Source organism: Haliotis rubra, unplaced genomic scaffold (genome assembly GCF_003918875.1).
Source record: "Haliotis rubra isolate DU_JTF1 unplaced genomic scaffold, ASM391887v1 Scf136, whole genome shotgun sequence".
Taxonomy (NCBI): domain Eukaryota; kingdom Metazoa; phylum Mollusca; class Gastropoda; order Lepetellida; family Haliotidae; genus Haliotis; species Haliotis rubra.
This window is the reverse complement of record NW_025765292.1, coordinates 1,456,393-1,473,477: the sequence shown is the minus strand read 5'-3', so window position 1 is coordinate 1,473,477 and position 17,085 is coordinate 1,456,393. Positions and strand designations below refer to the sequence as shown.

Sequence of the window (17,085 nt, the reverse complement as noted above, 5' to 3'; positions counted from 1 at the left end):
TTTCACGTCATATGTATGCGTAATAAATTTTGCTAACAAGTGAGGTGAGGTGAAATTGGGTTTAACGTCGTGCTTGAGAATATTTCGCTCATATGACGACGTGCATGTGTGTGTATGTGCGGCTGCTTGTACTAGCCCAGACTGAAGCTGGTTTTATAGTGCTAGCCCACTGAGATACCATGCCGCAGTGAAGCATGACTATCCCACTCAGAGACATTATACTGACTCCGAGCCGACCAGTCCTTGTTGTACCCATTAATGCCGAGCGCCAGGCAGGGACCAACAAGTACCATATTTTAACGTCTTTTGGTATGACGTTCGGGGATCGAACCCGCGACCTTCCGCTCTCCGGGCGGACGCTCTAACCACTACACCACGGAGGCGGTCTTTTACGAGTATTTTCGCTGCCCAAGTCGCTGTTACCAAATGAAGTGTGACAGTGTCATATTAAAGCTTTGTCTCTGTGTGACAATGTCTTCTTTGTACCCTATATTTCCGTCATATTGTCCTCTGCGTACCCTGTGTCATAACATCCTCTGCGTACCCTGTGTCGTCACATCCTCTGTGTAACCTGTGTTGTAATATCCTGTGTACCCTGTGTTTCCGCGTCATAATATCCCCTGTGTACCCTGTGTCGTAACATCCTCTGTGTACCCCGTGTTTCTGTGCCATAACATCCTCTGTGTACCCTGTGTCGTCACATCCTCTGTGTACCCTGTGTCGTCACATCCTCTGTGTACCCTGTGTTATAACATCCTCTGTGTACCCTGTGTCGTCACATCCTCTGTGTACCCTGTGTCATAATATCCTGTGTACCCTGTGTTTCCGTGTCATAATATCCCCTGTGTACCCTGTATCATAACATCCTGTGTGTACCCTGTGTTATAACATCCCTGTGTACCCTGTGTCATAACACCCCTTCGTGTACCCTGTGTCATAACATCCTCTGTGTACCTTGTGTCATAACATCCACTGTGTACCCTGTGTCATAACATCCTGTGTACCCTGTGTTATAACATCCTGTGTGTACCCTGTGTTTCCGTGTCATAACATCCTCTGTGTACCCTATGTCATAACATCCTCTGTGTACCCTGTGTCATAACATCCTTCGAGTACCCCGTTTTTCCGTGTCATAACATCCTGTGTACCCTGCGTTCAAACATCCTGTGTACCCTTTGTTTTCTGTGTTATAACATCCTCTGTGTACCCAGTGTTTCTGTGTCATAACATCCTCTGTGTTATAACATCCTCTGTGTACCCTGTGTCGTCACATCCCCTGTGTATCTGTGTTATAATATCCTGTGTACCCTGTGTTTCTGTGTCATAATATCCTCTGCGTACCCTGTGTTTCTGCTATAATATCCTGTGTACCCAGTGTTTCTGTGTCATAATATCCTGTGTACCCTGTGTTATAACATCCTCTGTGTACCCTGTGTTATAACATCCTCTGTGTACCCTGTGTCACACCATCCTCTGTGTACCCTGTGCTATAATAGCCTGTGTCTACCCTGTGTTTCCTTGTCATATTGTCCTGTCTACCCTGTGTTTCATTGTTATATTGTCCTGTCTACCCTGTTTCCTTGTTATATTGTCCTGTCTACCCTGTGTTTCCTTGTCATATTGTCCTCTGTCTACCCTGTGTTTCCTTGTTATATTGTCCTCTGTGTACCCTGTTTCCTTGTTATATTGTCCTCTGTCTACCCTGTGTTTCCTTGTTATATTGTCCTCTGTTTACCTTGTGTTTCCTTGTCATATTGTCCTGTCTACCATGTGTTTCCTTGTTATATTGTCCTGTCTACCCTGTGTTTCCTTGTCATATTGTGCTGTCTACCGTTTCCTTGTTATATTGTCCTCTTTCTACCCTGTTTCCTTGTTATATTGTCCTGTCTACCCTGTTTCCTTGTTATATTGTCCTCTGTGTACCCTGTTTCCTTGTTATATTGTCCTGTCTACCCTGTGTTTCCTTGTTATATTGTCCTGTCTACCCTGTGTTTCCTTGTTACATTGTCCTCTGTGTATCCTGTTTCCTTGTTATATTGTCCTCTGTGTACCCTGTGTTTCCTTGTTATATTGTCCTCTGTGTACCCTGTGTTTCCTTGTTATATTGTCCCTGTCTACCCTGTGTTTCCTTGTTATATTGTCCTCTGTGTACCCTGTGTTTCCTTGTCATATTGTCCTCTGTGTACCCTGTGTTTCCTTGTTATATTGTCCTCTGTGTACCCTGTGTTTCCTTGTTATATTGTCCTCTGTGTACCTTGTTTCCTTGTTATATTGTCCTCTGTGTACCCTGTGTTTCCTTGTTATATTGTCCTCTGTGTACCCTGTGTTTCCTTGTCATATTGTCCTCTGTGTACCCTGTTTCCTTGTTATATTGTCCTCTGTGTACCCTGTTTCATTGTCATATTGTCCTCTGTGTACCCTGTGTTTCATATTGTCATATTGTCCTTGTCATATTGTCCCTGTACCCTGTGTTTCCTTGTCATATTGTCCTCTACCCCCTGTGTTTCCTTGTCATATTGTCCTCTGTGTACCCTGTGTTTCCTTGTCATATTGTCCTCTGTGTACCCTGTGTTTCCTTGTCATATTGCACCCTCTGTATTGTCCTCTGTGTACCCTGTTTCCTTGTCTACCCTGTATTTCCTCTGTGTACCTTTGTTGTGTTTCCTTGTCATATTGTCCTCTGTGTACCCTGTGTTTCCTTGTCATATTGTCCTCTGTGTACCCTGTGTTTCCTTGTCATATTGTCCTCTGTGTACCTTGTTTCCTTGTTATATTGTCCTCTGTTTACCTTGTTTCCTTGTCATATTGTCCTCTGTTTACCCTTGTTTCCTTGTCATATTGTCCTCTGTGTACCCTGTTTCCTTGTCATAACATCCTGCGTTTGCAGGATCTCAATAAGTATTGGCAACATGTAAATTCAACAACAAATATGTTAGAAGTCATTTAATGGTTTGATACAAAGATATGTACAAATACAAGGTCACATCTGTTGGACACTACGTACATGAACATGTGTAGCCACACACAAGATTTAGACACTTATTCAGCATGTACAATACTAGAAGTAAAATTGATAAATACCTGTAATAAATATACCAGTGAATCCACAATGAGCATTCTTGCAAGGTTTGAGTATGAACATTTGCTGAAGGGATACATTATGTGCCAGTATTGTACACATGAATGCAAACATGTCTCAAAGTTTAAAAACATTTCAGTATATATCTACAAATACATTTTAACTGAAATAATCTCAACAAGTACATGTGGTTTCTTTCTCCAACTGTCTCGTGGTGCCACAACTATATATGAATAACCTAAAAATATTATGTCATTGTTGGAAAATAGGTCTGTCAAAAGTGGGTTTGTTTAAAGGCCATAGATTCAGATTTAAACGATTAGCCTACATTGATGGATCAAGAGTAATTCAACTCATATCTCTGAAATCAAGAACCCAGAAACTGATGCATGCATGTGTGATGACTGTCTCTTTATATACAGAAAATACTCATTGAGCAGATTCATGTGGTCTACCCTGTGCTGGGGTGGACTTGTGAAGCCTCTTGGTTACAGCCTTCTCCACACAGCACCAGGAAGGTTACTTGAAATTTGAGAAAATAATTTCATCTGAATAGTTTATAAAAATTAAGTTCGAAAATTATTCACATATCTTTGTTGATAACAACATGAAATCAAAGTGAATGTGCATTTCTATGACGTCAAGCCCTGTCTGCTGCATGTGATCAAATCTGGAGCTAAGATTTTTTGAGTGTAAGCATTGACCTTGGCTGTAGGAAGGACTGAGTGAAAATAGCTGATGTATGAAACCATACGCAGTAATAATACAACTGTAAACAGTGAGATACCCACACAAGTACAGACTGAGCAGAATAAACATCAGGGCTTCACTCTCCAAGCAGTGTGAGATTGTCACTTTCATCCCCATAGCCCAAAGTAGCCATCCGGGCTGTTAGACGATCTTGGACAGAGGTGACTGCAGTTGTTGACCACTCGTTGTCAAGTATTTCCAGGGCAGTTTTGAAGTACATGACTGCCTCGTCCTTGTGGTCCTTCATATTCTCCACCACACCAAGCCCCTCCAGAGCAGACCACAGCAGCTCCTTGCTATCTGCAAACATAACAAACAACATGATTACATGTAGCCTGCCAGCAAGAAGTAATGAATACAGTGACGAGTTACATGTAGCCTTCCAGCAAGAAGTAATGAATACAGTGAGGAGTTACATGTAGCCTGCCAGCAAGAAGTAATGAATACAGTGGGGAGTTACATGTAGCCTACCAGCAAGAAGTAATGAATACAGTGGGGAGTTACATGTAGCCTGCCAGCAAGAAGTAATGAATACAGTGAGGAGTTACATGTAGCCTGCCAGGAAGAAGTAATGAATACAGTGAGGAGTTACATGTAGCCTACCAGCAAGAAGTAATGAATACAGTGAGGAGTTACATGTAGCCTGCCAGCAAGAAGTAATGAATACAGTGAGGAGTTACATGTAGCCTGCCAGCAAGAAGTAATGAATACAGTGAGGAGTTACATGTAGCCTGCCAGCAAGAAGTAATGAATACAGTGACGAAGTTACATGTAGCCTGCCAGCAAGAAGTAATGAATACAGTGACGAGTTACATGTAGCCTGCCAGCAAGAAGTAATGAATACAGTGAGGAGTTACATGTAGCCTGCCAGCAAGAAGTAATGAATACAGTGAGGAGTTACATGTAGCCTGCCAGCAAGAAGTAATGAATACAGTGACGAAGTTACATGTAGCCTGCCAGCAAGAAGTAATGAATACAGTGAGGAGTTACATGTAGCCCGCCAGCAAGAAGTAATGAATACAGTGAGGAGTTACATGTAGCCTGCCAGCAAGAAGTAATGAATACAGTGACGAAGTTACATGTAGCCTGCCAGCAAGAAGTAATGAATACAGTGACGGAGTTACATGTAGCCTGCCAGCAAGAAGTAATGAATACAGTGAGGAGTTACATGTAGCCCGCCAGCCATGCAAAGAAGTAATGAATACAGTGACGAGTTACATGTAGCCCTGCCAGCAAGAAGTAATGAATACAGTGAGGAGTTACATGTAGCCTGCCAGCAAGAAGTAATGAATACAGTGAGGAGTTACATGTATGTAGCCAGCAAGAAGTAATGAATACAGTGAGGAGTTACATGTAGCCTGCCAGCAAGAAGTAATGAATACAGTGAGGAGTTACATGTAGCCTGCCAGCAAGAAGTAATGAATACAGTGAGGAGTTACATGTAGCCTGCCAGCAAGAAGTAATGAATACAGTGAGGAGTTACATGTAGCCTGCCAGCAAGAAGTAATGAATACAGTGAGGAGTTACATGTAGCCTGCCAGCAAGAAGTAATGAATACAGTGAGGAGTTACATGTAGCCTGCCAGCAAGAAGTAATGAATACAGTGAGGGAGTTACATGTAGCCTGCCAGCAAGAAGTAATGAATACAGTGAGGAGTTACATGTAGCCTGCCAGCAAGAAGTAATGAATACAGTGAGGAGTTACATGTAGCCTGCCAGCAAGAAGTAATGAATACAGTGAGGAGTTACATGTAGCCTGCCAGCAAGAAGTAATGAATACAGTGAGGAGTTACATGTAGCCTGCCAGCAAGAAGTAATGAATACAGTGAGGAGTTACATGTAGCCTGCCAGCAAGAAGTAATGAATACAGTGACGAGTTACATGTAGCCTGCCAGCAAGAAGTAATGATGAATACAGTGAGGAGTTACATGTAGCCTGCCAGCAAGTAATGAATACAGTGAGGAGTTACAAATGAGTTACATGTATGCCAGCAAGAAGTAATGAATACATGAATACAGTGAGGAAGTTACAGTGAGGAGTAGCCTGCCAGCAAGTAATAATGAATACAGTGAGGAGTTACATGTAGCCTGCCAGCAAGAAGTAATGAATACAGTGAGGAGTTACATGTAGCCTGCCAGCAAGAAGTAATGAATACAGTGAGGAGTTACATGTAGCCTGCCAGCAAGAAGTAATGAATACAGTGAGGAGTTACATGTAGCCTGCCAGCAAGAAGTAATGAATACAGTGAGGAGTTACATGTAGCCTGCCAGCAAGAAGTAATGAATACAGTGAGGAGTTACATGTAGCCTGCCAGCAAGAAGTAATGAATACAGTGAGGGAGTTACATGTAGCCTGCCAGCAAGAAGTAATGAATACAGTGAGGAGTTACATGTAGCCTGCCAGCAAGAAGTAATGAATACAGTGAGGAGTTACATGTAGCCTGCCAGCAAGAAGTAATGAATACAGTGACGAGTTACATGTAGCCTGCCAGCAAGAAGTAATGAATACAGTGACGAGTTACATGTAGCCTGCCAGCAAGAAGTAATGAATACAGTGAGGAGTTACATGTAGCCTGCCAGCAAGAAGTAATGAATACAGTGACGGAGTTACATGTAGCCTGCCAGCAAGAAGTAATGAATACAGCAAGCCTGCCAGCAAGTAATGAATACAGTGACGAGTTACATGTAGCCTGCCAGCAAGAAGTAATGAATACAGTGAGGAGTTACATGTAGCCTGCCAGCAAGAAGTAATGAATACAGTGAGGAGTTACATGTAGCCTGCCAGCAAGAAGTAATGAATACAGTGAGGAGTTACATGTAGCCTGCCAGCAAGAAGTAATGAATACAGTGGCGAGTTACATGAGTTACATGTAGCGAGTTACATGTAGCCAGCCAGCAAGTAATGAATACAGTGAGGAGTTACATGTAGCCCTGCCAGCAAGAAGTAATGAATACAGTGAGGAGTTACATGTAGCCTGCCAGCAAGAAGTAATGAATACAGTGAGGAGTTACATGTAGCCTGCCAGCAAGAAGTAATGAATACAGTGAGGAGTTACATGTAGCCTGCCAGCAAGAAGTAATGAATACAGTGTGGGAGTTACATGTAGCCTGTCAGCAAGAAGTAATGAATACAGTGGGAGTTACATGTAGCCTGCCAGCAAGAAGTAATGAATACAGTGAGGAGTTACATGTAGCCTGCCAGGAAGAAGTAATGAATACAGTGAGGAGTTACATGTAGCCTGCCAGCAAGAAGTAATGAATACAGTGAGGAGTGACATGTAGCCTGCCAGCAAGAAGTAATGAATACAGTGGGGAGTTACATGTAGCCTGCCAGCAAGAAGTAATGAATACAGTGGGGAGTTACATGTAGCCTGCCAGCAAGAAGTAATGAATACAGTGAGGAGTTACATGTAGCCTGCCAGCAAGAAGTAATGAATACAGTGAGGAGTTACATGTAGCCTGCCAGCAAGAAGTGAAATGAATACAGTGACGAAGTTACATGTAGCCTGCCAGCAAGAAGTAATGAATACAGTGAGGAGTTACATGTAGCCTGCCAGCAAGAAGTAATGAATACAGTGGGGAGTTACATGTAGCCTGCCAGCAAGAAGTAATGAATACAGTGAGGAGTTACATGTAGCCTGCCAGCAAGAAGTAATGAATACAGTGACGAGTTACATGTAGCCTGCCAGCAAGAAGTAATGAATACAGTGAGGAGTTACATGTAGCCTGCCAGCAAGAAGTAATGAATACAGTGAGGAGTTACATGTAGCCTGCCAGCAAGAAGTAATGAATACAGTGACGAGTTACATGTAGCCTGCCAGCAAGAAGTAATGAATACAGTGACGAGTTACATGTAGCCTGCCAGCAAGAAGTAATGAATACAGTGAGGAGTTACATGTAGCCTGCCAGCAAGAAGTAATGAATACAGTGAGGAGTTACATGTAGCCTGCCAGCAAGAAGTAATGAATACAGTGAGGAGTTACATGTAGCCTGCCAGCAAGAAGTAATGAATACAGTGGACGAGTTACATGTAGCCTGCCAGCAAGAAGTAATGAATACAGTGAGGAGTTACATGTAGCCTGCGAGCAAGAAGTAATGAATACAGTGACGAGTTACATGTAAGACATTTTTCTAAGCATGTTTTGCGTAAGAGTGAAGATAGGAAAAGTTTTAACCAAATCAGCAGACAGAGGTTAAAGTTACTGCTACTTCTTACCATTCACAGATATGAATGCATGTGTTTAGGTTTGAGTGTAATATATCAGGCAGCTACTTTACAGGGATAACCCTGACGAGGACAAGTCCATATCAAAACTTATGTCTGATGCAGTTCCCTAGTTTAACTTTGAACCACATGTTTCAGCTGAACAACTGACTTGTGTTTGCACATGCTTGTGACGGGTGCCACTGGTGGGACAATTTACTCTTACCTTTCATAAACACATGGTGGTGTTATGTTTGATAGCGCTTCATGGACATATGCTATAGCAACAATACAACTGACCTTGCTTTTAGCAGGGAGTTCTTATGAATATGGAAAGGGTTTTGTCACATCTTTACACATTTATTAATATTTCACATGCATGCAGTTGTATGAATCCTTTAGACCACAGTGATTTTACTAGATGATACAAGATTCACCACAGTGATGTTACTAAACCACTAAAGTCCTAACAAGCGAGTATGTTTCCCCCTGACATGGCTAGTGACAAAGTCCTACCTTCCTCCCGGGCGATGGTCAAGGCCTCCTGGTAGGCCACGCTGGCCTTGTCAGCATTCCCTCTGTGCACCTCAGCCAGACCTATGTGGATGTAGCACTGCCCTAAATCCTTCACAGACATCCGGTGGTCAGCCTCGTTGTCGTCTGTCACCAGTTGTAAATTATACACCATACATCATTTATTTGCATATACACTGGTAGATAAAGCAATTACAAAGGCAGACAACACACTTGCTGTTTCCAACAGCATTAATACAGACATGGGGGACTGTGGTGCAGTATTGCACTAAACAATGTCCCCGCATGAAGCTATTGATGCTGACTTATTAATTTATAAGATTCAACTTCAACATATTTTCGCTTTTATTGAAGCATTAACAGAAACACCGCTGTGCACACTGTCTAAATCTGCTATTCACTCTGAAATTATCAAACTGTTCTCTGAACTCAGGATCAAACATGAGTGAATGCTGGTGAAGAGTGTAGTCAGCAATATTCCTTCCCATGACACCTGCATGGAGTCTAGACCTGACAGCCTATGATTGGCAATACAGCCAATCCAAACTAGCAGCGCACTATCAACTAGCTTACACATAGGAACCATCCAATCTCCATTTAAGCAGGATCTGACGATGAGTTCTGGATGCTGCGGACATTCAGGCAGGTGATCGGAAAAAAAGTCACAGGAAAAACATAACTAGTATAAAACATCCTGTTCTCCAGTTATTTACTTTGTTTATACTGCATTATACTGTATTTTATGAACACTATTTCACTTTCATCTATAGTATGAAAGTGAAATAGTGTTCATAAAATACAGTATAATGCAGTATAAACAAAGTAAATAACTGGAGAACACTGCGACACCGAGCCCCAACAAATTGCCTTATCAAAACAGGACAAATGAACATATTATACGTTATTTAGTTCTTAAAGGATTATAGACCTGTCTCCAACCTTTCTTTCCTTTCCAAGATATTTGAACGTGCAGTTGATGTCGGACTCAGATCCTATCTCTCTTCAAATGATTTTCTGAACAGATTCCAATCAGCCTATCGTCCTAGGCACAGTACTGAGACCGCCTTACTTCAAATTCTGAATAACCTGAGATGCCATGCGGACTTGGGTAATGTGTCACTTCTCCTCTTGCTTGATCTCTCAGCGGCTTTCGACACGGTCAACCATCAGAAGCTCCTTAGCCGTCTTCAGGATGACTATAACATACAAGGGGATGCATTGGCCTGGTTCCGTTCCTATCTGAGCACAAGGAGTCAGTCAGTTCTTGTCTCTGAAAGCATGTCTGAGTCAACGATCCTAGAGTGTGGTGTACCCCAGGGCTCAGTCCTTGGGCCGCTTCTCTTTGTGTTATACACAAACCAGTTGGAGAAGGTCATTGATAACTTTGATGTGAATCACCACGCATTTGCAGACGACCTCCAATTGATGGATTCCTTCAAACCAGAGGATGTACAAATAGCCAGATCAAGAGTAAGGCAGTGCACGAAGGCAATTAGTTCATGGATGATGACAAATGAGCTGAAGCTCAATAATGATAAGACTGAGGCTATGTTGATTGGCACATCGCAACGTCTGAAAAGGATAAACTCTACGGACATCACAGTAGCCAACTCAGATATCCCACTTTCATTCAGTGTAAAAAACCTAGGTGTTTATCTTGATCCTTGTCTCACCATGGAGCAACATGTCAACCATCTTTGTAGAGTAGGCTACTTCCATCTCCACTCTATTGGTAACATCCGCCATCTTGTAACCACAGATGCAGCTAAAGTTCTCACTCAGTCACTTGTTCTCTCCAGGATTGACTATTGCAATAGCCTACTGTTTGGAATCTCCAATGATCTTCTCTTCAGACTTCAAAAACTTCAAAATGCTGCCGCCAGAGTTGTCACTAAAACATCCAAATGGACTCACATAACCCCAATCCTCCAGAGTCTGCAATTCATTTCAAGATCTGCACTCTTGTTTTCCGCTGCAAACACGGCCTAGCTCCTCCATACCTCTCTGAGATGTTGTCAACATATATGCCTGCCCGTTCTGTCCGCTCTCAGAATCAACATCTTCTCTCAGTTCCCCAAGTTCGTCTCAAACACTTTGGCCATAGGTCATTCAAATTTGCAGCACCAACCCTAACCAACACCAAACCTATCTGGCTAGTCTTCCTACTCCCATAAAAAATGCTTCATCCTTAGAAGCATTCAAATCGGGACTCAAAACCTTCCTCTTCAAAAAAGTCTACAACCTATAACTGCGAAATATTCTCATGGTCATTTTGACGAATTGTCATATCTTCCTCTTGAACTCTAGTGACTCTTTTTAAATGTAGCGCTTTGAGCATGCTCTGGATGGACTATGGCGCATAAGAAATATCCATTTTTTATTATTATTATTATGGGATTAAAAGTCACAAGTCATTTGATTGTTTGTTTCACTGGCTTTGAGCTTTGATGTACTGCTATTGCAGATGATCTGTTTATTCTATGATGTCACGTATTACACTTGAGTAATTACATTAATTTTATAAGTTAGGTTTAAATGTGGCTCAGAGAAATGTATGTAGTGCTATTGATGATAATATCATTATGACTTGTTGAATAAATACATTATCAAAACTAACTTTTTGTTGAGCTTATTGTTGAGTTTTTCCTATGACTTTTTTTCCTACAACCTTCAGACATACTTTTCCATCAACAGTCTCATCTCCTTCCATGCTTTATATTGACCTATTGGATTTATGACTGGGTATATATTACAACGCGTTTTAATCTTAAAGCCTCTTTCTTAAATCTTGAGAGTATGTTTTTCTCAATTCATGTTTACTTTTGCAAGCAAATTATGAGATGAAAGAAAATAACTAATTAATTATTAAGTTTAAGACTGACGGGAAAAGGTTTGTCTTACTCTTGCATTCTCTCATCTTCTGATCTGGACCACCTCCCAGAGCTATGGTCAGTTTGTTCTTGAATAAGGTGTCAATGTTGCTCACTTTCCTCTTTTCTTCAACAGTCTTAAACAGTTCATCACTGATGGCATTCCACTGGTCTCTCTGCAAGGCGACTATATCTGATGTGAAACACAGAAAGCTCCCATGAGAACTACATTTTGTACATAAAACACTATTACTTTTGAGGCACAGGATTTATTACATTTTACTGAGCAAATCCAGTGCCCAAGAAAACTATCAAACTATCCTCATACAACTTGAAGTATATATAGAGACAAGAATCCATAAGACAATCAAGTTATGTCACATGGTGGATCATGTCATGTGGAGTCATGATTTTATGCGATTTCTATACCAGTCTAATGATATGTGGTGTATCAAGTCATGTCATGTGGTGTATTGAGTAATGATATGTGGTGTATCAAATCATATGTGGTGTATCACATCATGATATGTGGTGTATTGAGTAATGATATGTGGTGTATCAAATCATGATATGTGGTGTATCACATCATGATATGTGGTGTATCAAGTCATGATATGTGGTGTATCACATCATATGTGGTGTATCAAATCATGATATGTGGTGTATCAAGTCATGTCATGTGGTGTATTGAGTAATGATATGTGGTGTATCACATCATGATATGTGGTGTATTGAGTCATGATATGTGGTGTATTAAGTAATGATATGTGGTGTATCACATCATGATATGTGGTGTATCAAATAATGATATGTGGTGTATCAAATCATGATATGTGGTGTATTGAGTAATGATATGTGGTGTATCAAATCATGATATGTGGTGTATCACATCATGATATGTGGTGTATTGAGTAATGATATGTGGTGTATCAAATCATGATATGTGGTGTATTGAGTAATGATATGTGGTGTATCAAATCATGATATGTGGTGTATCACATCATGATATGTGGCGTATTGAGCCATGTCATGTGGTGTATCAAGTCATCTCATGTGGTGTATCATGTCATCTCATGTGGTGTATCAAGTCATCTCATGTGGTGTATCATGTCATCTCATGTGGTGTATCATGTCATGTCATGTGGTGTATCAACTATCATCTCATATAGTGTATAATGTCATGTCATGTGGTGTATCAAGTCATCTCATATAGTGTATAATGTCATGTCATGTGGTGTATCAAGTCATTTCATGTGGTGTGTCACGTCATGTGGTGTATCAAGTCATGCGGTGTATCATGTCATGTCAGGTGATGTATCAAGTTATGTGGTGTATCCAGTCATGATATGTGGTGTACAAAGTCATGTGGTGTATCAAGTCATGTCATGTATCAAGTCATGATATGTTGTATATCAAGTCATGCTATGTTGTGTATTAAGTCATGCTATGTTGTGTATCCAGTCATGATATGTGGTGTACAAAGTCATTTGGTGTATCAAGTCATGTCATGTATCAAGTCATGCTATGTTGTGTATCAAGTCATGCTATGTTGTGTATCAAGTCATGCTATGTTGTGTATCAAGTCATGCTACAAGGCTCCAGATAAGGGCCGTATCGGCGTATGTACGGATAAAAAATATGCACGATACGGTAGGAAATAATTTAGAAACAGTAGCAGATACGTATCATACGTGTATAATCTTAAAATCATTTACAGACGTATTTATCTGATTGTATTGTTTTATTGTTTATTGACCTGTTTACACAAGAGTAGCAATGTTGTGGTGCATATATGAAACGAAACACAAGATCACTTACTCCATTAAATTCAATTCAGTACTCTAAAAGTTTTTCCAGTACTCCTATATTTAAAAAATAAGGAGTAGGTACTCCTGATGTTGAAAAATTATCTGGAGCCCTGATGATATGTGGTGTATTGAGTCATGTAGTGTATTGAGTCATGTCATGTGGTGTATTGAGTCATGATATGTGGTGAATTGAGTCATGTCATGTGGTGTATTGAGTCATGATATGTTGTGTATCAAGTCATGCTCCGTGGTGTATCAAGTCATGATATGTGGTGTATTGAGTCATGGCATGTGGTGTATTGAGTCATGATGAGTCATTGTGTATCAAGTCATGCTCCGTGGTGTATCAAGTCATGATATGTGGTGTATTGAGTCATGTCATGTGGTGTATTGAGTCATGATATGTTGTGTATCAAGTCATGCTCCGTGGTGTATCAAGTCATGATATGTGGTGTATTGAGTCATGATATGTGGTGTATTGAGTCATGTCATGTGGTGTATTGAGTCATGATATGTTGTGTATCAAGTCATGCTCCGTGGTGTATCAAGTCATGATATGTGGTGTATTGAGTCATGGCATGTGGTGTATTGAGTCATGTCATGTGGTGTATTGAGTCATGATATGTTGTGTATCAAGTCATGCTCCGTGGTGTATCAAGTCATGATATGTGGTGTATTGAGTCATGTCATGTGGTTTATTGAGTCATGATATCTGAGAGCAGGGTGTGTTGTCAGGAACCTACATCCTTGTGGGGAGTCAGCAGACACAGATTGTGTAACACACTGTGATGTAACGCCTCACCAACTCCTCAACATGAACACACATGTCAAATTACCTTCACTTAGCCTATATTCCGACTCTGAGTCTGAGCTGTCACTGTAATCTTCAAGGACTAGTGAGTTCTCCAGTGTCGACAGATCTTTATATTGCTTCCTTGCAACAACATCGCCATCAACTCCCGCACACTTGTTTACATCCTGAGAACTAAAACCAGGTTCAGAGTCATCATCATCACTGGATGTAGAGTAATCCACACCAACAGCAGCAGGAGCAGCAGCACCTACTGGACTATCATGTGGGGGTGGGTGCCATTTTACTTTAGGTTCAATCAAAGGCTCTGGTGTTTTTTCTTGGAACACAGGGTCATTTCGTAATTTTGAAACAGTTTGTAGTTTTTCTAGAAGAGAGATTTCGGTGCCGGTTGAATCTGGGCGGTATTTGAATGATGCATCATCAGCAGCTTCTTCTATCAGTCTGTCCAGCTTCTCCCTCATCAACTCCAATCTCCCGGCATGGGCCAGCTCATCCAGCTCATCCTCCTGCTCTCTGAAATGCCCACATTGCTAATGATTAGCACCAGATATAGAACATGGATCTGTTTGGTTGTTGGTAAACACTGCACTCCCTAATCATGTTAACAATCTAGCAGTATGATGTCAGTCTGTAACTAAAGACTGGACCAGATAATCAAGTGACTGGGATACAAACACATGCACAACCAAGTCAGTGGTCCAAACAACGTGATCCCACTAGTTGTCTCTGACAACATGCATGGGATGCTTATACTGATACTGATTGTTATGTTGATTGTTTCGGGTGTGTAGAAGGTGCAGCCTATGAAATACTAACACCTGGGTGTGTAGAAGGTGCAGCCTATGAAATACTAACACCTGGGTGTGTAGAAGGTGCAGCCTATGAAATACTAACACCTGGGTGTGTAGAAGGTGCAGCCTATGAAATACTAACACCTGGGTGTGTAGAAGGTGCAGCCTATGAAATACTAACACCTCAGTATTCCAGGAAAGCGGACTCACTTGACAAACTCCCAACAGTTTTAACATCCAGCTAAATGTTTTCACAAATACTTGTTATATGGGACTTAAGGATATGCGAATAGTATCTGCTGTCTCAACTTGAAGGAGTTACAACTTGTTTTACAAAACAGGTACTTTCTCTATTTTCAGTCTGGAATCCTTATTGAAAGGTGACTAATGATGCTGATTTTCAAAAGGTAGTCTGTCTACATAATCCCTCTGGCTAACAGAGGATGTTAGTTTACATGTATTAACCTGTACACATAGAACCCCTGCCTCAACAGATGGTGGTTGACAGAGGTTAACTTATGTACTTAGAATCCCTGCCTGAAAAGGATGTCAGTTTACAGACGTAGGCCTGTGTACGTAAACCTCTACTTAAATGCATGTTCCTTTAAAGAGGCTGGCCTGTACACAAAAACCTCCCTTTCAACTTTTGTTGGTTTACAGAGGTTGGCCTGTATAATTGAAGCTGAGACTTATTTCAGCATACATCTGTTGTCAGAGATTACCGTGCAAACATGGAACCCAATGCCTAAGAAGATATAATTTTAACCTTTATGTTAAATAGTCCTGCCTCAACTGGTTGTTGGTTTACAGAGGTTGGTCCATGTAGATAAAGCCTCCATTTCACCAAGTTCATTGTATGTCTGTTTACTGAAAGCAGAGACTATGGTCTCTGCTGAAAGAAGTCTTTACATGTACAAACATGCACACAAAATCTCTGCTTTTACAATCACAAGGTGTCAGTTTACAAAATTTGTCCTGTACATAGAGGAACTCCATTTTCACTGATGTCAGTTTAGAGAGGTTACAAAAAAACCTTCAACCTTTTCATCACATGTCAGTTTACCACTGTATAGAGAGGTTGGCTTGTGTGTAGAAAACCTTCAGGCTCAACAATAACAGAAATCAGTACAGATAGCTTGTAAGCACAAAACTCAGGCTTAAATATTGGTGGTTTATATACTATATAATACCATACTGTACCATAGCATACTTCAATTAGTAAATAATTACCACACTTCAAATGTTTGGTATATTTCAGATATCTAGATCCCCCTTTAATACATGTAACAAAATAATTTAAAACTATTTCCACAATCATAGAGGTTTTCATCCCATGGAATTAACTTTGGTCAGAGTTCCGCCTGTACCCCCAGCTTGAAATGTATTCTACTTATTAGGATTATTTTGAGGTTTCAGGGTTAGGTTTAGTGTTTTAGGTTTAGTGTTTTAGGCTTAGGGTTTGGTTTAGGGTTAGGATTAGGGTAAGGGTTAGTGTTAAGTTTTATTTAATAAAAGCCATTTGGTCTTAGGCATAGAATGATCAAAAACGGGGCGGAAACATCTTTCCTTAACTTTTCTAAATCGCGTTTCAATATGCTTATATCTGTTATGAAAAGAAATTAAATACAATTTCCATAATCACTGGGACTTTCTGACTTTTGCGTCAAACTTAATACAACATGTGTCAATTTGACATTAAAGCTCCGGACAGGGCGTGATGCATTCGTACCGTTCTCGTTCATGAACAACTACAGATAGTAACGAAACATCGCTGCAAGGAGCCAAATGAATAGTATGCACAAACTCACTTCCGGGTTTCTGTGCAGTGGAAATATTCTTTAAAATACCTTCCTTTGATTTATCTGAAAATTGTCCACCAAATAAAAAATATGATTTCACCTTTTCAGTCTCTGTAGAAAGTTGTAAAAATCCCGTTCAAACTGACTGTAACACGGAAATTCATCCATGTCGGCCGACGCCCCCGACTGGTTAGATCAGTCACTGAGTCGGTGAGTTTGAAGATCCTCTTGTTTTCCATTGCATAGTGAACATGCTCTTTCACGTAGACTTAAACATTCACACCAACATCCACATATCCGTGTAATGGGCACACAATGCTCAGATCCTATCAAATATTGTGACTATATACGAACACTTGCAGTGTTCGTCCGAAGTGAGTGGGATTCCAAAAATAGCACACGCTGTTTCAAAGGTCAGAGGTCAATTGCCCTTTCTAT

The 17,085-nt window shown here is 40.8% G+C and overlaps 1 protein-coding gene across 1 annotated transcript; it reads right to left on the bottom strand.

Annotated features, from left to right (window-relative positions):
* Positions 1–2,928: 2,928 nt before the first annotated feature.
* LOC124268076 lies at positions 2,929–17,057 on the bottom strand. Its single transcript, XM_046703095.1, has 5 exons — positions 16,748–17,057; positions 14,080–14,570; positions 11,467–11,628; positions 8,548–8,691; positions 2,929–4,129 (listed from the first exon to the last, which is right to left on the bottom strand). Exons 1-5 carry the CDS (start codon positions 16,813–16,815, stop codon positions 3,906–3,908), a joined length of 1,089 nt encoding a protein of 362 aa, XP_046559051.1. The 5' UTR covers positions 16,816–17,057; the 3' UTR covers positions 2,929–3,905.
* Positions 17,058–17,085: the final 28 nt, after the last annotated feature.

What these genes read in the sequence shown, in the direction of transcription:
- LOC124268076 (XM_046703095.1), bottom strand. Translation starts at nt 16,815, where the DNA reads ATGGATGAATTTCCGTGTTACAGTCAGTTTGAACGGGATTTTTACAAC. An exon ending in TTTCTACAGAGACTGAAAAG is followed by an intron (nt 14,571 to 16,747) that starts GTGAAATCATAT and finishes TGGGCATTTCAG; the next exon opens with AGAGCAGGAGGATGAGCTGG. An exon ending in GAAGATGAGAGAATGCAAGA is followed by an intron (nt 8,692 to 11,466) that starts GTAAGACAAACC and finishes AACTGGTGACAG; the next exon opens with ACGACAACGAGGCTGACCAC.